The sequence below is a fragment of the Cricetulus griseus genome, chromosome 3, assembly GCF_003668045.3.
Source record: "Cricetulus griseus strain 17A/GY chromosome 3, alternate assembly CriGri-PICRH-1.0, whole genome shotgun sequence".
Taxonomy (NCBI): domain Eukaryota; kingdom Metazoa; phylum Chordata; class Mammalia; order Rodentia; family Cricetidae; genus Cricetulus; species Cricetulus griseus.
This window is the reverse complement of record NC_048596.1, coordinates 236,452,924-236,476,406: the sequence shown is the minus strand read 5'-3', so window position 1 is coordinate 236,476,406 and position 23,483 is coordinate 236,452,924. Positions and strand designations below refer to the sequence as shown.

Sequence of the window (23,483 nt, the reverse complement as noted above, 5' to 3'; positions counted from 1 at the left end):
AGCTGTATAAACACAAGCTAGAAGTAGATTGGCTGACCAGAAGGTCTGATTCAGTGCTGAGGCTGGGTTGCTGAGAGAATCCTTTTAATGAGTCTCAATAACTTAACAGGAATAAATGAATGTATGTGTAACAACAGCCTGACTCTGAGAAGCTTTAAGCTCCAGAAAAGTCCATTTTTGTACCATTCTAGCTCTTGTGGACACTCATCTTGGGTTTCCCTTTATATACATTCATATATACTACTGTATAGAGAATAAAAACCTTTATATTCTTTTATAGTATCTTGTTGTTTGGCCTTTAAATTTATACAATTTCAGATACATTTTCCCCAAATCAAATACTTCAATATTCTATAGTACTAGCATGGTGTAGCCTTTAAGATACTAAGGGGGAAATGTTTTAAGAAATAGGACCGTGTGCCATCCTTCAGGAGGTGCCACTTTAATTTACACTTTTCATAAGATCTCTCCCATCACTAAGATTCTATTATTTTATGATATAACCAGTTCTAGAAGCTTGCTTCTCCCAGCTGAAACACTAAGGCGTGGGACATGAAACCTGTAGAACATAAGAGGTAAGCTTTGGGAATCTGAACAGAGGCCTGGCTGGAGGGAGAAGTGGTTCAGTGCTCCCGAGTGATGCTACACAGGTGTGGGAGACATCTGGTCAAAGCAAAAGGATGCTGAGCCAGGGAGACAGGGTTCAGTAAAGTGCCTGTCACACATGAGGGCCTGTGTGACTTTAATATCCACATAAAAAGCCAGGTGTGGTGGTGTGTGCTTGTAATCCCAGCACTGGCAGAGACAGGAGGATCTCTCGGGCATGCAGGCCAGCCAGTCTAGCCAAATCCAAAAGCTCCAGGTCCCAGTGAGACACTTTGCCTCAAAAAAACAAGGTGGATGACTCTGCAGAATCGACACTCAAGGTTAAGCTCTGGACTCCGCAGACATCTGGTAGTCAGCCACATGATGGTAAATGTTTTACACTGGCTTTCAAGAGAGAAAAGACCTAAGAGGGAGTACTTGCTTATTTTCTTAGTGAAAAATCTTGTCCTGGCCCAGGTATCAACACAAGTGGGAAAGTACAAATTGGCTCTCATAGCTGGGATGAGCAGACTTTAATCTTCACTAAGTGTTCTTGGACTTCTGGCTACAACTCACTAGTTACTAGTAGGTCTTGCCAATGTTTTAATGGATTATAAATAGCATTTTTAACCTTTTGGAGTTTTGTATGTTGTTTTTTGAGACAGGGTTTCTCTGTGTAGCCCTGGATGTCCTGAAACTCACTCTGTAGATCAGGCTGGTCTCAAACTCAGGGATCTGCCTGCTTCTGCCTTCTGAGTTCTGGGATTAAAGGTGTGTGCCACCACTTCCTGGCTGCATTTTTTTTAACCTTAAAAAGGATTTTTATTTTATATGTTTGCCTACACATATGTCCATGCACCATGTGTGTACACAAATAGCATTTTTAAAAATGGATAGATCAATCCCAGAGTGAGTTTGTGAAAACTTGTTTTTTTCATTGAAACATAAGAAGTCACAGTGGAAACAATTCTCAATGTGGCTGGTTACAAAGTCTGAAAGCCACTACTATTGTATTGTCTCTTAAAATAAAAAATAGCTGAATGCACACATAATCTTAGTACTTGGGAGAATAAAACAGAAGGAATGAGGAGTTAAAAGCTAGCCTAGGCTACATAGGACCACAGCATCTCAGAAATACCCACCCTTCAAAAATGAAAATCTTAAAAAAATGGTTTGTGTGTATGATCGTATTTGTGTGTATTGTGTCACACACACACACACACACACACACACACACACACACACACACACACACACACGACTCTGGCTGCAGAGTCCAGAAGAGAGTACCATTCTCTGGACCTAGAGTTGCAACTGATTTTGAACTACAGTTGTAGGTGCTGGGAACTGAATTCAGGTCCTCTGCAAGCACCATGTATATTCTGAACTTCTGAGGCATCTCTCCAGCCCCATTGAACACCATTCTTTACCCTTCCATTACCCTTGCTATGGTGCTGTTTCTCAGTTCTTCCCAGCAGAATGATTTTCAATGCTTAAGGTTACTATTCCCACCATTTCTTAACCTCTCATTTCCTCACTACTTCAAAGTCAGTTCCCAGGGACCTCTGTTGCGACACCCATTGATCCTGTTTGTGTGATTTGACCCCTCAGAGAATTTAGCACACCTATGCTCCTGTAGTCATTCCCAGCAGGTCTCCAGAGCCACTCTTACTTTCTCTCTTCCTGGATTTTTCTCCGCAGGGCTCTGGCCAAGGCTGTTTTCTCCTATCTGCTCTCCTAGGAGGCCTCATTCCCATGACCTCATGTCACCTTCCTCTCTCTGCCTGCCTCAGCATGCTGAGGATTTTTGTTCTGAGAGCATGCAGTGGCTCTCAAGAGCCCCAGGACTTTGCACTAGCTATTTCCACTACCTGAAATGCATCCAGCATTGAGGTGTATTGATCTTAACTTCCTTTAGCCTTGTGAAGAAGTGGTAGGCTCAGGCAAAACTGTATATTAAATTGCTCTTCACTTACCAATAACGTAGCATTCAATCCAAGGTCTAGGGACCTATTTCTTTAGAGGATTTTCACAAGGTATTGGGAATATGTACAGCAAATTCCCTTTCTCAACTTAAAACTCAAAGTATAGTTAGAAGCCCACCACACCTAACAATAACTACTACGTTAAGGCAGTGTACATCAAGGGTTAAATTCAGCTATTCAAGTAGAATCTTGAGGAGTGAATCAAATTTACAAAACGGACAAGAGGAAAAAGTAAAAACGAACCAGACATGAGGTTGCTGCTAAAAGGCTTATAATGAATTCAAGTTCATAACAAAATAAAACGCACAACCAGAGGGGAAAAAAATAAACCGCCATATCTAACATGTCTTTCAAAAACAAACACGGGGCGCACGCCTTTAATCCCAGCACTCGGGAGGCAGAGACATGCGGACCTCTGTGAGTTCGAGGCCAGCCTGGTCTCCAGAGCGAGTGCCAGGATAGGCTCCAAAGCTACACAGAGAAACCCTGTCTCGAAAAAATAAAAACAAAACAAACAAACAAAAACAAACAAACAAAACAAACACGGGCAAAAGTCAAGAAGAGAACATAACTTTGAACCCTTCAGCACACCAAAACTAGGCAGCCACTCCAAGAACTCTGTTTTTATTTGTATTTCTGTTTGTACAAAGGAGGCCAAACTGTCAGCAGTGCCGGCCCCTGACAGTGCAACTGTTTATTTACCATCTACTCTGCTCAGAATCGAGCACCACACTGTCTAAACTGTTCTCTAAGAAATCGTCCCATTCAGCAAACCCCAGCACAGAATAACTGGCGAGTCCCAGTGTTAGCACGTCCAGGCACTCACTGCTCACAGATGGGGTCTTCCTGCTGGGGCAATACTGAACCGATTTCCTCCACACCTAGGGCGAGTTACTGGCAAAATGGAGAGATTGTTAAATCCGATTGGCTTGCAGCATTGCTCGTCTCTGACCCAAGGCTGCAAAGGAACGCATTTTTATCACCCTTGAGATAACAATGTGTGTCCAGGGTGACCCAGAACTCCTTAAGTTCCCCAATAAGATCTCAGGATGACCTTGAATTTATGATCCTCCTGCCTCCACCTGGAAAGTACTGGGATTACAGGCAATGCACCTCGACCAGTTTGTGTAGAATTGGTTAGAAATCAACCTGGGGGCTCCCAGCACGATAGGTAAGCCACATCCAAGCCCTGAACAAAACTCAGACTCCCAGCTCCCACCGTCAGCCAGCACTCGGACGCCCCGCCCCTGGCGTCGTGCTCTCGGAAACGGCCTCGGACTAACCCCGCCCTCGGCCTGTAGTCTCGTGGAGAACGCGGACGGTGTCCTGCAGGGCACACGGCAGAGCGCAGTGCCTCCTAGCACCGGGCTGGGGTGAGTTCGGGCGACACCGGGCTCAGGGGCATCGGGATGTCACGGTCTCCAGATAGGGATCCGAAGGATGGTTCGAGTGCGGACGCGCCGTCCCGCCGTTCCCATCCCGACTCACGCTCTAGGCTCCGGGCTTCGGGCTCCGAGCTCTGGGCTCTGGGCTCCGGGCTCCGGGAGGTGGTCGTGGGTTGAGGCTTGTCTTCCGACCGGAGTGTCGGGACAGCGCTGCCAGCGTGAGTGAGGCCTTTCCGCTCCGCGCCTCCCCGCCTGTGGTCTCCATCCCCAGCGGGAGAAAGGGCGAGCGTCACCTGGATCTCAAAGGCCCCGGGACAGTTGATTGACAGCTCTTGCCACACTTTGTGATCCTAGACACGCACTTTAGGATGCTGAGTCATTCGACCCCAAGGTTGAACGTGGGGAAAACGCAAGGTCTCTGGATTTGGGGCTCATCATTAAATCTAAGCGATTGCTTCTTTTGGCTGGAATGATGAGACTTGCCTGGAGACTTCGGGGACTAGTTATTTAATGCCAGCCGAGGCCATCTGGATCTCTCTCTGGGCAAGATATCAATTACGGATGTGGTGATGGCAATTCTTGTCTCCTTTATGCTCTCGTTTCTGCTTCCTGAATTGCACCGAACAGAACTAAAGGTTCAGAAGTTTTGAATAAATTGATAGTTAATGGCAAATACTAGGTAGGGGTCTAGGTTTGTCTTTTAGGGTGTAACCAAGAAAGATCCAATTTTCTTTTTCCCAGTAAAAACTTAACAGTTGGGGAGTGCCTATAGTCATACAGCCTGACAACTGTAGGAAGTAAACTGCAGGAAACTCTAGTTTCGGTTTTCTGACTTGGTTCTGGTTTGAGTCATCAGTCTTAGAGGGAGTAAAATGTATTATTGGGAAAGGCGTAGTGGAGGTATCTTTAAAAACCAGGCTGGTGCAGAACATTGTATGTAGTATTCAGGGGAGTGGCTAGACTTTCCCAACCCACCTCCAACTTACTTAATTTGGCTAACTGAAGAAGAGCAATCTTAATAGCTAACACATACTGAGCTGTTTTCCACTATTTAAGCTTGTTTAATCCCCAGAGCAGTGCTATGATGTGATTCTTGCTTTTTCTACAAACAGGGAAAGTTAAATGAATATTCTCATAGTTTCATTGGACTGTTTGCATGTTATTTGCCATTGTTGTAGTTTAGGGTTTTGCATTGTTTTTGTATTAGGGACTGAACCCAGGACCTTGAGCATATTTGACAACCCCCAAACCCTTTCCCCACCTTTTTTTTTTTTTTTCTTTTTTGGCATTGAGGATTGAACCCAAGGCTCCAGGCATACTAAGTATAATGTAAATGACTGCTGATATCCTAGCTTGTATTTTAGTTGCTTTTGGTTCCCAGTACTGGGATAGAACCCAGGGCCTAATGTACACTAGTCAAGCTGTCTACTCAACTACACCCTTAGCCCTTAACAAAATTATTTTGAGACAGGATGTCTTAGTCACTATTGTATTGCTATGAAGAGACACCATGACCATGGCGACACTTATGAAGGAAAACATTTAATTGGAGCTTGCTTATAGTTTCAGAGGTTTAAGTCCATTGTCATCATGACTGAAAGTATGTAGCATGCAGGCAGACTTGGTGCTGGAGAAGTAGCCAAAAGTTCTACTTCCAGATCCACAGGCTGCAGGAAGGGAGAGACACCAGACCTGCCCTAGGCTTCTGACACCTCAAAGCCACCCCTATGATACACTTTCTCTGACAAGGCTACTCCTCTTAATCCCTTCAAATAGTGCTAAATATATGAGCCTATGGGGGCCATTCTTATTCACACTGCCACACAGGGTCTTGCTAAATTGCCTAGGGTAGCATCCAATTTGTAATCCTTCTGCCTCAGCCTCCCAAGTGGCTGGAGTTACAGGTATGTGCCACCATTCATGTTGAAAGACCCCGAAGAGGCACTTTCGTAGAGGGAGACCCACACACCCAGGAATCAGCGAGGCCACGAACTGGATGCAAAAAAACAAGAGGCTTTATTGGAGACGCAGGTACCTGGGGCGACTTAGCTTCTGTGTGGCTAAGCGCGCCCGCCCCAAGGGAAAGGCGTCCTTATATAGGGAAAAAGGCGCAAGCTAGGAGCAGGGATTCTATTTGATGGTTCAAATGAGGCACAGAGCCATTCCAGATCAGCATATTCTCAAGGTCTGGTGTCTGGTACAACAGACTTGATTCCTCCCTCCGCGCCCAGGTGGCTGACCTTGGGGGCGGAGACCTTGGGACGGAGCGGTCCGGCGGGGGCCGGGGCCGGCCTTGCGCGGCGGCGGGGAAGTGCCGGCAGCTGTGGGGATCAAGGGTCAGGGGGTGCAGGAGAGGATGTATTCGCCAGCTGCATTCGGGAAAACTTAAAAGAGAAAGCTAAGGGCGGGGGTCTTTCAATGTAATTTTATTATTTTTATAACTTTGAACTCAATGTAATTTTCTTATGCTCTTAAAAAATACTTCCTACACTGATAATTTAAAATTATTTCATGTATAAATACATTACTAAGAATGTAGAAGACAGGCAGTAGTGGCACATGCCTTTAATCCCAGCACTTGGGAGGCAGAGGCTGGAGGATCTCTGTGAGTTTGAGGCCAGCCTAAATCTACAGAGTGAGTTCCAGGATGGCCAAGCCTATACAGAGAAATCCTGTCTCAAAAAAACAAAAGAAAAAAATGTAGGGTAGGTCTTTGGTTATACTAACATTCTGTTATTTGTTAACTATTGGTAAAGTAATATAATTTGGGTATGAAAGTTTGATGTGAAGAAAAATTTTGCATGCTTGGTTTTCTATTTTGCTTTTACACAGGGCAAGTTTTCAATTTGAGTATTCTCTAAATGAAACGTGGGTAAAGCCTTATATAAAGAAGAGAGACTCCAATCAACAATATCAATAATAAGTTGGAAAAGAACGATGCTGTCCTTAAACAACCTGCAAAATATCATCTATAGCCCGGTAATAGATTTTAGCACATCATTTTTTTTTTTTTTTTTTGCCTATAGTAAGATTGACCAAAAATGCACTCAAGTTATAATTATCCTTTGGGGACCAGACATGAACACAATTCAGTTAGCATATATGGCATTTCTTTGGGAGATTGACACTGTGATGGGTACTGGTTGAAAAGTAGGTGTGTGGGGGGAACAATGACAGTACAAGGTGGTGAGAACTGTGGGACAGATAATTTAAGGGCCCTGGGAGTGGCATGTCTCAGACTTTAAAAGCTTAACCTTTTGGGGGTTGGGGGGGATAGGGTTTCTCTGTGGCTTTGGAAGCTGTCCTGGAACTAGCTCTGTAGACCAGGCTGGCCTTGAACTCACAGAGATCTGCCTGCCTCTGCCTCCAGAGTGCTAGGATTAAAGGCGTGCACCACTACTGTCTGTCTTCTACATTCTTAGTAATGTATTTACACATGAAATAATTTTAAATTATCAGTGCGCCACCGCCGCCTGGCAAAAAGCATAACTTTTAAAGGAAAATGAATCTCTTATTCTACGTAGCTTTTCCTTCTTGCTTCCTTTTTACATCTTTATTTACTGTGTATGTGGTATGTGTGCATGCATATACCTTGGTGTCACAACACACACATGAAAGGAAGGTCCAGGGACAACTTTTGGGAAGTCCTATTCTACCATTTGGGTCCCAAAGTTGAACTCAGGTAGTCAGATCTGGCAGCAGGCACCGTGACCTGCTGAGCTATCTGACTGGCTTACTCGATACTTCCTTCCTTCCCATCTCTCTATCTCTACCTTCTTTCTGTTCTATCTATGCTGTGGAATAATCCTTCCGTGTGTCATGAATTTGTATTCCTCTCATTGGTTAATAATAAAGCTAAATTGGCATGTAGCCAGGCAGAATGAGGCTAGATGGGAAAGCCAAAAAGAGATACAGGGAGAAAGTGGGGCAGAGTTGGGAGAGATGCAAGCCAGCCGCTAGAGGAACAAGACATGCTAGAGAAGAGGTAAAGCCATGAAACCATGTGTCAAAATGTAGATTAATAGAAATGGGTTAATTTAAATTGTAAGAGCTAGTTAATAATAAGCCTGAATTATAGGCTGAATATTTTGTAATTAATATAAGCTTTTGTATGGTTAATTAGGACCAGATGGCTGGGACAAAAGAAAAGCTCCACCTCTGTTTACATATCATCTGTCTGTCTGTCTGTCTGTCTGTCTGTCTGTCTGTCTGTCTATCTATCTATCTATCTATCTATCGGGGAGAATCTATGGCTTCATGATTTGGGTGTATTTTACCACTAAGCCACATATCCACCCCTTTACTGTTCATTTGTTAGGTTTTTTGTTTATTTTTGAGATAAGACATTGCTGTTGGATCTGAGCTCAAACTTGAAATCCTCCTGCCTCAGCCCTAGTACTGGGATTATAGACTGGTCTGTTCTGCCACATCTGGATTTTTGTCTTCATTTTGAAATGATAACTGTCCACAAGAAGTTAATGTTCAGGCTTCCCCTCTGTTTTTTCAACACTGCTTGGTACTGTAGCAGGGGAAATGTCAGGAGCCAGTGGTGAGAGGCCCATGCGAAGCATATGGTCCAGTTCAGGCTGCTGCTAAGAGTCCCTGGCTAATTGCTGGAAAATACACTCTACATCATGGTCCTTCCAGAAACCTGTGAAGAGCCTACTTTGGTTTTCTGTGTTTGTGAGACTCTAGATATACCTGATTTCTTCTTACCACTGCAGTGTGAACAGAGGCCTGACATAGGGCCACTGTTTTTTGGTGACCCCCCCCAAGGAAACTCTTGAGCAATTGAAATGGCAAGAGTCACTGAAGTAAGGTTCCAAGTCAGTTGTATGTTTGTGTTGAAGACATGGTAATTGTAATTTTTCTCCTTAACCTTCATAGTGTCATAAGGAAAGAAAGGTTTAACACCACTCCAAACAGAGTTCTGGGGAGAAATAGCCTTATGTGGCAGAGGGTTCAAAAAGGAAGGTCTACAAAATTTGACACTAGTGAAGATATTTAAAGTAACTGTATGTATGTTATAGTTAAAAACATCTCAGGGTTGTGAACTGGAAAGAAACAAGACTAGGCTTCTGTGTATGCGTAAATGTGTACATGTTTGAGCGTGTGTGTGCATGGGTATGAGAGAGTACGAGTGTATATGTGTACTTGGTAAATGTATGTATTTGTGAGTGTATGTGCATGTAATTTTTTTTTCTGTAATTAGTGTGATGAAGACAGGAACTGTCACCTTTTCGTTTTGACTTCGTGAATGTGTTCTTGGTCCAGATTGGTGTAAGCTCTGTCCATGTTAAAACACTTCTTGGGAAAAACAAAAGACACCACCAGTTCCTATTTCCTATTTCTTTCATTAGTTTCACTGAAAGAATCTGAAAAATTAAAAGCCAGACTCTTCTGCATTCAAATTGAGTGAGTCATATGGAAGAAATTGTCTTCATTTTACAGCAGAAATGCTGTCACGTGGAACCTGTGGGAACTTCATCATCTTCCCATAGATTCTGTGGTTGTTGTTCTTGGCACTCTTGCTGTTGTTTTGTGAGATGAGAGTCGGCATCTCACTTTGTAGCCCAGGCTGTCTCCATCTACATCAGTCTTTTGCCTCAGCTTCCTAGCTGCTGAGACTGAAGTTGAGCCGCCACACCTGGCTTGTTGAGAGCTGAAGGCACTCGACATCCAGCTGGCCAAGAAGTTAGAAAATATGAGTCTGGCTGGCTGCTACTCCTCACTCATAAACCACTCACCACCATTAATCCCAGCTGGAGCTGAGGAATGGCTCCTTCAGGAACCAGGTCTCTAAGGCTACACCTACTGTGCCGAGTCACCAGCACAAGTTTATGATCGTAGCTGTTGAGTTGTTGCAGCCAAAGGGCAGGGAGCAGCTCTGCCAGACAGAGAGGCTCAGGGGCACAGTCAGCACATGCTCCTGGGCCTCTTAGAACCTCCACGTGGGATTATCTGTTGGGGAGATTCTGAAGACTTGGGGATTTTATCCCGTGCTGGTCACACAGACACTGTCTGCCTCACACACAGGAGTACTGCAGACACCCAGATGAACACTACAGGTGTCCTGTTGTTTAGGGCAATAAGTGTTTTCTTGGAAACTCAAGTGTAGGCCCCAGTCAGGGACCAGCATTTCAAGGGCAGCACTCTGCCTCACTCTCAGTTCTTAATCTACTACGGTATCTTTCTCATCGTCTCTATACAGCCTTTAAAATACAGGTTGTGAGCTGGGCATGGTGCCTACCTGCAGTCAGTTCTTGGGAGGCAGAGAGGCAGGAGAGTCAGAAGTTCAAGGTCATCTGTTATTAGCCTCCATTAGTCACTGAGTTGGGTTATAACTGCCTTGTAACTGAATTTATGAAAATATATTTGTCAAATTTCGTTCCTTAGACAATCCCCTATGTCGGCACCATTTCTGAACAGCTGAAGCCTGGCTCTTTGATTGTAGTCCGTGGACATATTCCTAATGATGTGGACAGGTAAGAACATTGCATCCTGTGGAAGTCTCCCAGTGACTATGGAGAGGCCACTTTGATGCCTTGAGGCCTGCTGTTGTTTCACTAGCAACCCTGCTGAGCTGTGAGGAGGATGAGTAACGGGGTGAAGGTTGTTTGATAACAGGAAATCTTGATAAAGTGTCAACACTCACGGTATCTCTCAAGACAGTCTTGGTGGCTTTACTGAGTGTCTGCTTTGAGTATAAACTCAGGATGTGTTGGTTCCTTTTCTTGTTACTGAGAGAAGCAACAAAAGGAAGAAAGGTTCATTTTTGCTCGTGATTTGAGGATCCAGTCCATTCTGGTGGAGAATAAGAGCAAGTCTTCTATGGTGGCAGGGTCTTGATCACATTGTGTCCCTAGTCAGGAAGGAGAGAGATGAATGGCTGGTTCTCAGCTCACTGTCTCCTTTTTTCTTTTGTATCAAGTCAGGGACTCTAGTCTATGGGTGGTGCTGCCCACGTTCAGGGTGGGTCTTCCCTCCTCAGTCACACCTCTCTGGAAAAAGTTCTCACAGACACACCAAGGGGTGTGTCTCCTAGGTGACTCGAAATGCAGTCAGGTAGACAAGGAAGAGTAACCATCGAAGGTCGTGTCTGCCAGAGTTAAGTTCAGTTCTGAGTGGCTGACATCATTAATTTAAATGTGTGGAAATGATCTCACAGAGGCCCTGGAGCTTTGCAGTCAGTTCTACCCATCAGCTTGTGACTTGTGATCCTTAGCTAAAGTGCACCCTCACTTTGATGCTTTCAAAGGCTGGAGGTATATGTGCAGCAGGGGTTGGGGCGTGGGAGCAGGTATGGATGAGATCAGGTGCTGCTCACTCTGAACAGACTCCTCTGGGCCAGGAGTCTCCCTGGAACTTGCCTTCTGTTCATCAGCAGACTTGTGCTGACAGACAGGCCAGGATCCAGGGCAGTGGGAAAGGAAAGGTCTTATTCTGGCCTCATATAGACCAGAGGAAGGAGGAAGGGAAGATGGGCAGGCTGCCCTGTAGGTGCTGTGGATGCAGGAAGGGGTGATGGGGGGCACCTGTACTTTCCCTGTGGCTCGCCTTTACAGGCTCATGTGGTTCTTCTCTGCCATTGCCCAGATTCCAGGTGGACTTGCAGCATGGCAACAGCCTGAAGCCGAGGGCTGATGTGGCCTTCCACTTTAATCCTCGCTTCAAAAGGTCCAACTGCATTGTTTGCAACACGCTGACAAATGAGAAATGGGGCTGGGAGGAGATCACCTACGACATGCCCTTCAGAAAAGAAAAGTCCTTTGAGATCGTGATCATGGTGCTAAAGAACAAATTCCAAGTAGGTGCTGAGAGAGACAGGGAGAGTGCTAGTGAGCGAGCTTGGGGCCACCTCTGAGGCTACTGGAGGCATCAGATTTGTCATTCCCTGTCCAGATGGAAACACACAGGTCCAGAACAGATACTCTTTCTTAGGTCTTCTTTCTTCTGGGAGGGCTAAGTTCTGGATCCACACAGCATCCTGTTACTGTTAGGGAAGTGGATTATTAAAAACCCCCACCTAAGGAGTAGGAAAACCTTCACGAGCAGATTATTGGTGGCCAGGGTGTACCTGAAAGGGCAGTCCACTGTCACAGCCAGATACTGCTGTAGGGCCCTGGGGGTCTTGTGAACACAGCCACTGACTTCTTGGGCTGCACTTTGGCTCCAGAGGTGAGTGCAGCCCTCAGACCCACAGAGGGCTTGTAAACCAGAGATTCTTCAGCTCCGGGAGGTGTGCTCATGTTGGTCTAGGTCCCTATGAGACATTACTCTCGAGAATCCCATGCACTCCTCAATTTGCTGTTCTCCCCTTCTGTCTTGGTCAGTATAGCTGTATCCACCATGTTGCCCCTGGCTTGTTGTATGTGTACTGTGGGCCCTACTGTGGGCTGTTTATGTCTCCCTCCTAGACTCTGACACTCTACCTGGCATTAGGAGGCACGGTGCTGAGGACTCACAGATGGCACTTCACCATCCTACACAACTTTAGCCCATTGAGTAAGGCTTTTACAATTTAGAGATAAGAAATCTCAGATAAGTCAGAAAGCTCACTGTGTGCTTTTGCTGTTGATGTTGTTGCTTTTTGTTTGTTTTTGAGGCAGGGTTTGCCTGTGTAACAGCTCTGGCTGTCCTAGAACTCACTCTGTAGACCAGAGTGGCCTCAAACTCACAGAGATCCACCAGCCTCTGCCTCTGCCTCCCCAGTGCTGGGATAAAAGGCTTGCGCCACCACGCCCAGCTGCTGTGTGCTCTCAGTGAAGTCAGCACGTACTCGTGCCTCCCATATAGGTGGGCTCTGTCAGAATGTGGCCCTCAAAGAGGGTTGGGGCAGCAATTTGGCAGAGCTAACCTGCCTCCTAGGCTTTCAGACCTCGTGTGTGATCCTTGGGGCTCTGAGCATGGCTATCTCCTGGGCACACTCACAGATAGACCCATGTGGCGCACAGCACACATATTTCCAAATGTATACGCCTGGAGAGATGACCCATTCACTTAATCAGACAAGACTCAAAAAGTTCAGAATTTCTGTTAGTGTGGTGGTGGCTGCTTACATTCAGCCACAATGTGGGAAAATAAACCTAAGACGACATTTCATTCATTCATTCACTTTTTCTGTGGTGCTGGAGATGAAGCCTGGGTGGGGCAAACGTTCTACCACAGCTCCACTCCCACCTGTAAGGAGACATTTGTATTTGGACAAGGAATTGCTCTGTTAATGTGCTCTGAGGGCACTGTCTTCCGTCTGTGCAGGTGGCTGTGAACGGAAAGCACACTCTGCTGTATGCCCACAGGATCAGCCCAGAGAAGATAGACACACTGGGCATCTACGGCAAAGTGAATGTCCACTCCATTGGATTCAGCTTCAGCTCGGTAAGTGCCCTTCCTGCCACACATACCTGGGGGCTTTGGGGGACAGTGTTTTTCACATTCAGTCAGACCAAATGGTAGGAATTTTCTTTCATTTACATCTTCCATTTAGGTAAAAGTAACATAAATATTTCAGACCACTTGAGTCCTGCTCACTTAATCAGGCTTTTGTTGTCTGTGGGACCCCAAATCTAGAGTGAGCTTGCAAAGTGAATACCTTTTTAGCTGGTTAGTGTGTATTTCCTGTCCACGGGAACAAATAAATATTTCTGTAAGACAGTTTTCTAAGAATTGGAATTTAGGTTTCTTGGTCACTGATAGCTCGTTCCCAAGAGTGTGAACAGTTCACACCCTCGGCAGATGTGCCCAGCTGCTCGTGTGCTCATGATCCTATTAGCATCAGATCTTGTTCTCACAAACTTGCCAGTTTTGGGGGGATCTCCAGTGTTCAGTTGTATTTTTAAAAATCATAATTCTCAGTACTTTTCCATGCTCAGTGTCACTGATTTTTTTATTATGTTCACTATTTTAAAAAGATTCTGATGATGTTAATCTATGATCTTTTTGTAGGATTTACAGAGTATGGAAACATCTACCCTGGGCCTGACACAGATAAGTAGAGAAAATGTAAATATCCTCTCCATGAACCAGTAATTTAAAAATGTTCTTAGTTACCATCAGTGGAAGGAAGTCTTTATTTAGTTTTTGAAATTATTGAGTTTTCTGTATTCATTCATGTGTGTGTAGGTACATGTGTACGTGTGTGTACATGTATGTGGAGGCCAGAGGTCAGTTCTGGAAGTCTTTATCAATTGCTCTACATCTTTTTTTAAAATTATTTTTTGCATGTATATGTGTGCAGTATATGCATGTGTATACATGTTCACATGTGTTGGCATGTGTGTGAAAGCCAGAAATAGACGCTAGATGTCTTCCTTGATTGTTCTCAGCATTCTGAGGCAGAGTTCGTAGTTGAACCCAGAGCCTGCCAATTCAGCTAGTCTTAAGTAGCCAGCTTGCTCCAGAGATCCTGTCATGTGCTAGGATTACAGGCAGGCCTCCATGCTGGCCCAGCATTTATATGGGTGAGTGCTGAGGATTTAAACTCCAGTCCTCATGCTTGTTCTGCAAGTGCCTTAGCCTCTGGACCACCTCCCTAACACTTCCACCTTATTTTTTTGAGACAGGGTCTCTCACTGAGCCTGGGACTCACCTATTGGCTAGGCTGGCTGGTCAGCTTGCCCTCCTTTCTCTGCCTCTGCAGCACTGGGATTACCAGTGTGCAATTCCCATGCCTGGCTTTTGCATGTGTGCATAGCAAGTACCATACCAACTGAGCTGTCTCCCTAGCTTCACCAATTAAGTTTTTAATGTGAGGTCAGGACAGAAGCAGTCATTTAAGAACCAAGGAACATACTGTTTTATGGTCTTGGGCACCGTAATTTTTTTTTGGAGGGGGGCACTGTATTTTTGTTGACATGTTACCTGCTAGTTAAATGGCTACCACTCTGTGGTCATGTGAAAAGCACTTTGTCACCCTAACTTCTTAAGAGATATTGGAACGAAGCATTTGTAAATCCTGAACACCAAGGGCACTGCAGATGAACTCTGCCCCTTTGTGGCAACAGGAGCAGTTGTAAAATTGACACTGCTGTTGTGGAAAAAGCAAGGCCTTACACCTCTGCACATCCATGCTTACAGGTGGAATAACAATGTCAGTATTTGGAGGGCTCTTGGGGAGGATAGGTAAAATGTGTTTGAAGTTCACATGTAAACCTTTGAACAACCATTAATTTGTGGGTGCTAAAGTATTCACATGAAGTGCCAGGGTCCAGCCTGTATCAGTCCCATGCTACAGAGGCCATCTGTTCTGGACTGATATCTTTGGGACTGCCATTGGAGCCAGCCGAACAGCTCCGGGTCCATCCCTGAGTGGGAGAGTGTGGTTCGGGAAACTCCTAGCTACCCCACGGCATTAAGGATGAGACAGACACATCTTGTCATCTCAGGAGTGCTCTCAGTCCATGCTGGAGACTGGAGTCCATGGTTTATTCAAGCATCCTCTTAATAGCTTTCCAACAGTGGGGAAAAGACATCTATTATCATGTATCAAGCTGATATTAAATATTTCCTTTAATCCTAGAGGTAGTCTTAGAACTGCACGTCCTCACCAGCCTCTCACCAGTCCCTAGGCTGGTACACAAGCTTCCTTGTATACTACTAGGCTTACTAGTTTCCAGGCACGTTTTCATCAGCCCCCATGATGGGTATGCATCTACCCAGAGGCCTTGGTCCATTGTTACACAAACTAGGAACCATTCCCCACCAAGGCCAGGCATCTAGTGGTAACCAGCCAGCATCTGAAAGACAATGGGAGATTGAAGCTCCTGGGATCGAGCTGAGGTTTGTACCCCAAAATATCATAATTGATATTTTTTGGCCCCAACAATGAAGGACACCAGACTTCCTTCCAGTCCATGTTGCTCTTCAGAAGTCTTTGCACAGCACCTGTCATGAAACACAGTGCTTGTGTCAGCAAGGCAGATAAGGCACTGATACATGATGCCACAGCAGGCTGCTCCTTGCAAACCTGTCAGCCTGCCCAGTAGGTTGTGCTCACTTTTCTTTCTCTCCCACCAGGTATATAAGTCTGGCAAGGCACATTTGGTGAGTACTTTTTTTTTTTGCTTGGTTATTCCTTGCAGGACATTTTATAAACGACCCAGAACATGAACCGCTGAGCCTTGAAGGCAGCTACATTCTTTCCACACATTATTGTAGAACTGTTTCCTATAATCTGGTAATAGAGGAGACACTTCTAAAATCATACTCAGAACTGTGTAAGAGCATAGACTGAACTGTCACTCACACTAAAATCCACCCCCCTCAGCTGTTTGTCTAAGGTTTGAAGAGCCAATGATTTAACTCTGTTTAGAAATTAAGTTCTAATGCTGGGTGGTGGTGGCGCATGCCTTTAATCCCAGCACTTGGGAAGCAGAGGCAGGCGGATCTCTGTGAGTTCAAGGCCAACCTGGTCTAACTGCTACCTCCACTTCCAGCAGAAGCCCAGGGCAGCCCCTGGCATTGTAACTTTCCCTGGACAGACATGTCCTCAGGCATGTGTCTGAACCACTCATGTGGGTTGCTGGTCCCATTAGACCTTAGATAGCTCTGCAGCCATGTCTCATGCATGAGGAGTCAGGTGTCACCCAGGCTGTGAAAACAATCACTGTGTGAGTGTGTCCTGTTAGACAAGATGAGCTTTGCATGGTACCCAGCTGAAATGAAAACAAAGGTCTGTCCCCTCCTGGGGTTCACAGACTCTTAACCCACCATGTTGTTAGGAATTTTCCCACAAGGTCCTTGCCTGAAGATTGCCTCATTCTGACTGTGGCCCCTTTTCAGAGCCTGCCATTTGAAGCAAGGTTAAACGCCTCCATGGGCCCTGGACGAACTGTTGTCATTAAAGGAGAAGTGAATACAAATGCCAAAGGGTCAGTATTGCTGCGCCACTGTTGTCTTATGGACTGGGGGCATGTTGGTAGAGCTGGTGTGCTTTCCTGAAAGGAGGGACCATGGCAGTGCAAGGTCCCACTAAAGACCTGTTGGCAGAGTCAGGACTAGGGACAGCTTCTGGCTGGGCCCCCTTTCAGCCAGGTAGGTGGAATTTTTGTTCACGAGGCTCCTCTAGGATAGCCTCAGTGTACCAAACTTGGGGTCACAGTCCATACCCTAAGAAGCCAAGTTCAGCTATCCATCCTCAAGGAACCAATGAAAAAAGCCAGATTAATAGTGGGAAGCAGAAAAGGAGTTATTCAGTGCAGAAAAATGAGTTATTCAATACAGAAAAAAGGAGTTATTCAGTGCAGAAAAGGGGTTATTCGATGTAGAAAAAGGAGTTATTCAATGTAGAAAAAGAATTTAGTCAATGTGGCCACATGGGGAAGAGCAACAAAGAGGACCAGTGACCCCTGGCCTGCATTTGTAGGGTCCTGTGGTACAATTAAAGTTTAAATAGAGGGCCAAGGATCTGTACATCTCAGCAGTCCCAGTCAAGGCGTGGTCCCACCACCACTGGCCCATTATTGTTGGGGCTTCAGTCTCATCCCATTAGGTAGTCTTACAAATTACAGATATTTTTTCAGGCAACAAGTCCCCACTCTGATTAGTGCTATTTCCTTTTCTAGCATGAGATTCTTCCTGGGAAATCCCCATTTCTTGGGGTCCATTATTTCAACAGTCTGGTGGATGAGGGACACTAGTTCCTCTTTACAATACCTTCAGTTCTGCCAGGACAATCATCCCAGGTCACACCCAGATGAGGGTTCCCTTCTTTGATGCACCACAGTCTGCTTTAAGAATCTCCTCTAGGTCGGGCAATGGTAATGCAAGCCTAATCCCAGCACGTGAGAGGCAGACAGGGGGATCCCAGGGGCACCCTGTCTCAAAAAAAAAAAAAGGTAGAAGGGCTAGAGAGATGGCTGTGATTAACAAGTTGTGCAGCTTTTGCAGAGTTCAGTTTCCAGCCCCAATGTCAAGCAGCTCACAACCTCCACTAACTCCTGCTCCAGGAGATCTGGTGCCCTCTTCTGGCCTCCACAGGCACCTGCATGTATATGCACGTAGCTATGCATGCATGCATAATTAAAAATAATAAAATTAATCTGTAGAAATGAGTGAGAAAGCAGTAATGGAAGATACCCAATGTCAACCTCTGGTTTGTGTGTACACCCACCCGCATGTATCACACACACACACACACACACACACACACACACACACCTACCTTTTCCCAAGATGTCCATATTCTTGAATGCTTTTGAAATGAGATCTATTTCCTAGGTAGATTTCCATGCTTTCAAAAAGGGAATATGTGGAATTGATTGGAGAATGCTTGCATTGAGGGTCCCCGAGTCCTGCAACCTAAAGTACTTAGGGGGTTTACTTGTTCTGAACCCCCAGTTGTTGCTCAGTTGCACCTCAGCTTCAGCACTGATCCTGGTCTCAGGTTGCAAATGAGTCAGTGCCATGCAAATTCAGAGTTGGAATCCCCTCCGCCATGTTCCCCTGTGCTTGGTTTGTAGTTAGAACTGTAGTTCCAGTCTAAAGTTTTTTTCTTTCTCTTACAGCTTCAACGTTGACCTAGTGGCAGGAAAATCCAGGGATATCGCTCTACACTTGAACCCACGCCTGAACATGAAAGCATTTGTAAGAAATTCCTTTCTTCAGGATGCCTGGGGAGAAGAGGAGAAAAATATTACCTGCTTCCCATTTAGTTCTGGAATGTACTTTGAGGTAAGATTATGGTTTTTGTTTTGCTTTTTTTTGAAATGGGACAGGAAAAAAGAATCCTGAGAACACAGTAAAATAACTTTTATTTAAATCAAACCCAACCCTCTATGTAGGGATTGTGTGCTATTATTCACCCACTGTGGAGGTTGTAATTTGAACACAGGCCATTGGTGTAAACAGCAGGGCCAGGAAAAAGTACACTTGACATCCAAGAATGCTTGACATTTGTCATATTGACAATATCTGTGTAACCACAAAGAATGCTGACAGGAACTTTGTCTCAGGACTAGAAATACAGATCTGCTGTTTTTGGCATGATTACGTGTGTGTGTGTGTGTGTGTGTGTGTGTGTGTGTGTGTGTGTGTGTTTGGTGTGTGTGTGTGTGTGTGTGTGTGTGTGTGTGTTTGGTTGATGTCAGGTCTCCTTCTGTACCTCTCCCATTTTTTGAGACACATTTCTTACTCAGCCTGGAGCTCACCAATTGGTTAGGTTAGCCAACAAGCCTTAGGATCTACATCTCTGCATCCCAGCATTGGGAATAACAGTACATGCCACCACACCCAGAGTTTGACTTAACTCATGTCCTCTGCAAAGTGCTTTATCTACCGAGTCGTCTCCCCAGCCCCACATACTTGTAAGTAGATACATGGGAACCCTAAAATTGTGTGCTTGTACTGTCCATGACCTCCACAGTTCCAGATGGCAGTATTTCTTTCTAAAAGCTGGTCCTATTGGTAGGTAGCTAAAGACTGGTACACAAGACCCTTGGAACTAGAGGGCATACAATTTCTAATCTCCAGTATGAATTATGTTAATACATGGCTTTCCCCAAAGCCACCTTTTCTGGGGCGCTTTCTGATTGGAGAGTGATGGTGTCTCCTTGGGATGTAGATGCTAAGTGGCTGGCTAGACTGGTACTGGCCTAGGTGACTACCTCTCATGATCCTTCATGATCATTAGTTTAGGTCATGCTTTACATTTTAAACTCACATGCTGTAACTATTAGAGTCCTCAGGGACTCATCCAACCAGTTGTTAAAGCATGAATGCTAAGCTGACCAGAATATGTCAACTTGACAGTCACATTATTTCCAACTTCTGGGATAAGGAAGCACCCTAGTGCTTGGAGGGTGGGCAGATGTGGACTAGACATGGCAGGTTCCTTGAAAGTGTGAGCATTGTTTGTGAATTCAGAAGGCTGAGAAAGATCTGGAAGGTTAGGTTTAGGGCACTTGAATAAGTCACTAGAAGTGGGAGGTGTGGCTCAGGGTTGTGATTGGCAGGGGCCAGGGTTTATGGGGTGACCTGGGGTGCACAGGAGGGAGACAGGTGGGTGGGTACCTCCAAAAGGAAGCTGACCCTTGTGGCTGAGAGGAAAACAGTGCTATAACTTGGCCCCAATCTATGATGCTGAAATAAAAGGTAACAAAACTCAAATAATGCTGAAAACCAGAAAAATGAAAATTAAAATATTTACCTCCAATTGACTCATAATTTAGATAATGCCATTCAGATTAGATGAAGCAAGGGCTGGAGAGATGGCTCAGTGGTTAAGAGTGTGTACTGCTTTTACAGAAGATCTAAATTCAGTTTCCAGTTAGCACCCACATTGGGTGGTTCCCAATTACCTGAAACTATAGCTCTATGGGATCTAATACCTCTGGCCACAGTGGGTACCTGCAGTCACGTGCACATACCGCACAAATAATTAAAACTAACACAAATCTTTAAAAAAGAATTAGAGGGAGTCCATTCCAGACATTTTTTTTCTGTGGGCACAGAGCTGTTCGGCTAGCTCAGCTGAGGGGACAGGGAGACAGGTGGGGACACTACAAAGCTTTGGTACTTAGATTTCTTCCCTTGTGAGCTCTTGTGCTGCAACAATGATTAATTACGCTCATGCTGCTGTTAGCCTCCCATAGTGATAGACTGTGTCAAACTTGGGACTTTTCAGTATGCTTTCCTAAGGTTCTTGTAGATCTTCCCACTGTGCCATTCTTTTCAATTAAACAGGATCTTGCACTTCAAATTCACTTACTCTGAGTCTCTGTGTGTGCCATTTGTGTGTACAGGCCTGCTCTACCATTCAATGCTTTAGTCTTTGAGACAGGGTTTCTCACTGAGCCTGGAGCTAAGTTAGCAGCCAGCAAGCCCCGGTGATCCTGTAAGCACCCCCCCCCCACCCCCGATAGGTTACAGGTGCTTGGGTGGCCCAGCATTTTACTTGGGTCTTAGGATCCAACCTCAAGTCCTCACACTCGCTTGAACAGCAAGTGCACTTACCCACTGAGCCATCTCTCCAGCCCCACTCTTTTAAAAAAAATAGTCATGCTGGGCCTCACAGGCCAGCACACCGAGTCACTAAACTACCACCCCAGCTCTGTCTTAAAAATCTCATCCAATATTGGATTGCATTGATAAGCTGTTCAAATACAAAATAGCTTGTGACACTGGCTGTGTCACTGCATCAAGTGGAGCTCACCGAGCATCAACTTCACCATACTGGATGCTGTTAGGCCTGGCTACCTGCAGCTCTGAAGGCCTGAGTCCAGAGCAGACAGAATTTGAGTCAGAAAATTGTGTTTTCCCAGCTGTTCTGAGGTCACTGGGGTGGGGGGTGGTGGGGGGGGGGGGGGGGGGGGTTGGGGGTGGGGGGTGGTGTCTGCTGTTTCATTTCCTCTTCTAGGAGAATACTCTGCAGGTCACATGCCTTCTTCCTGTGCGCGTTTTGCTGCAGTGTTTCCACTTGTTGATTTTACATTTATTTGTTACAACAGGGGGAACTTGCTAGGATTGCATCCGGCTTCTTGCCCTACATCTCCACCCCTTTTCTGTTGAGCTATACAATAGGAGATTGAATTATGATCCGAGATTTCTTAAATATATGTCACCCAATATCCCTTCCAGCTAGTTGAACTTGGGATTTCCCCCATTCTTGGGGAGATAGCTCAAGTAGTAGGTAATTCCCCAGTTCCCTGTGTAGCACTACTTCGGTCTAGTCAGTTATGCTATGTGCTCATTTGTCCCTTGTCCTGACTTCCTATGGTAGCTTTTCCCATTGCTACCATCTAAAGAATAGAACCATAACAAGGGTCTTTGCAGATTTAAGTTTGATACTCTAGTCTTAGCTGTGCTGACTTCTAAAGGCTTCACTGTGGCAAGGAGCACAGTGCAGGGACACCAAACTGGCCTTTTCAGTGAGTGGCCACTTGGTACAGTCAGTGAGCCTACTGACCTTAAGAATGTGGCAGTGAAGCACAGGGTTAGGTGTTCAGGCAGTGTAACAGGATACTGGCTTTGGATGTTAGGTTTACTGTTAGGAAAACAATCTGAAGGGTGGGCAATAGGTATGCATCTGCCAAAATGCCAATAGCTGCAGAGCCTGGGAACATGACCCTGACAAGCTTTTTGGAAACAGGTAGAGAGGCCATTATGTTCTGATTGAGGACAGACTTAGGATTACTGAGTAATTGCTCTCCTTACCAAGTGTCCCAAGCTGTTGGAATGTCATCAGTTGACATGGCCAAGACCCTAGCATCGAGGCAGGATAGTTACACTCAGTTTCTCAGGGAATAGGTGGGGGGCAGTGATCAGCAGTTTTCTGTTAATTCCCAAATACCACATGGAGAGACACTTTACAGCCTTCTAAAAGCCAGGAGCAGAATGTGGTGGTGGTGGTGGGGATTGGGGGGGGGGGGCTCCTAAAGGAAGGATCTGGTGAGACATAGTGGGTGAAGGAGATGCCACATGGTACATTGGGGATTTGGGTTGCCTTGCCTGTGAAGTCACTCAGAAGGGGAGTCAATGGTAGAAGGCTGGGGAAACATCTCCAAGCTCAAAGCAAGCCAAATGGTTTTCCTTTTGACTGTCTGTTAGTATAAAAAAAGCATAAAATTTCAAACAAAGGGCAGCTACTGATGGTATATCTCCTTTCTTTTCAGATGATAATTTACTGTGATGTCCGAGAATTCAAGGTTGCAGTAAATGGTGTGCATAGCCTGGAGTACAAACACAGATTTAAAGAGCTAAGCAGTATTGACACATTATCTGTTGATGGTGATATCCGTTTGCTGGATGTAAGGAGCTGGTAGCTACCATGATTGTCAAAACCCTAAAATACAAAACGGCTTATGTGATACTGGCCATGTCAAATGCATCTGGCTTTCACCACATTGTTTATGTTGTTAAGTTGAGCTCATACAACATCAAGTTTTATCTGGTATTCTCAGGCCTGGCCATGCAGTGTGGCTACCTCTATGTTCAGAGGAACAAATCTGGGGCAATCCCAGCTTACTGCTGGTGAGGCTCTGCACATGGGGTCCCGTCTTGTAAAACCACACTCAACAAATGTTTAAGTGCCTATTCTAATATACCAGTTAATAGGGATAGAAGGCATATTTCTTGTGTATATTCTCTGAGCTGTGCATAGACACAGAGGTGCCCAGAACCAGTGTGGTCCCTGTTTTCTGGCACTCAGGCATCCATGATTTTACAGTAGGGTCTTTCTGCTGACATTGCATTAACCCCATTAGGGGGCATTTGTAGTTAAGGTCAGAAAAATATACTAATGGATGGAAAACATTACTTCCCCAGTAATCCTTTTCATAATCAGCATCCAATCATATCTTATAAGACTGTATAACACTTATTTAGTCGTCATTGCTTTAAGCTTTATAAAATAATTAATATGCTGAACATGGCAGAAAAATTGAGGCAAAAAAAAAAAAAAAAAAAAAAACTGAATTAGAACAAGTGTTCTGCTCCAAGCAGATTTCTGCTTATTGGCACTCAAGTCTGTGTGTGCCTGTGGCAAAGTGTGGTAGGGAATGGATAAATGCAGTTTGTTAAACCTTTTTGGGTA

The 23,483-nt window shown here is 45.1% G+C and overlaps 1 protein-coding gene and 1 long non-coding RNA gene across 2 annotated transcripts; one reads left to right on the top strand and one right to left on the bottom strand.

The window, feature by feature from the left end:
• Positions 1 to 3,178: 3,178 nt before the first annotated feature.
• LOC113835011 lies at positions 3,179 to 3,759 on the bottom strand. The gene is made up of 2 exons (XR_003484131.2): positions 3,625 to 3,759; positions 3,179 to 3,528 (listed from the first exon to the last, which is right to left on the bottom strand). It is a non-coding gene; the product is annotated as an uncharacterized LOC113835011 (long non-coding RNA).
• An 85-nt stretch (positions 3,760 to 3,844) lies between these two features.
• Lgals8 (galectin 8) lies at positions 3,845 to 23,368 on the top strand. Its single transcript, XM_027409450.2, has 10 exons — positions 3,845 to 3,943; positions 6,788 to 6,934; positions 10,352 to 10,440; positions 11,552 to 11,762; positions 13,214 to 13,333; positions 13,901 to 13,957; positions 15,971 to 15,997; positions 16,736 to 16,824; positions 18,460 to 18,625; positions 22,564 to 23,368. The coding sequence occupies exons 2-10, from the start codon at positions 6,893 to 6,895 to the stop codon at positions 22,711 to 22,713; spliced, it is 951 nt and encodes a 316-aa protein (XP_027265251.1). The 5' UTR covers positions 3,845 to 3,943; positions 6,788 to 6,892; the 3' UTR covers positions 22,714 to 23,368.
• The last annotated feature ends 115 nt before the right edge of the window (positions 23,369 to 23,483 follow it).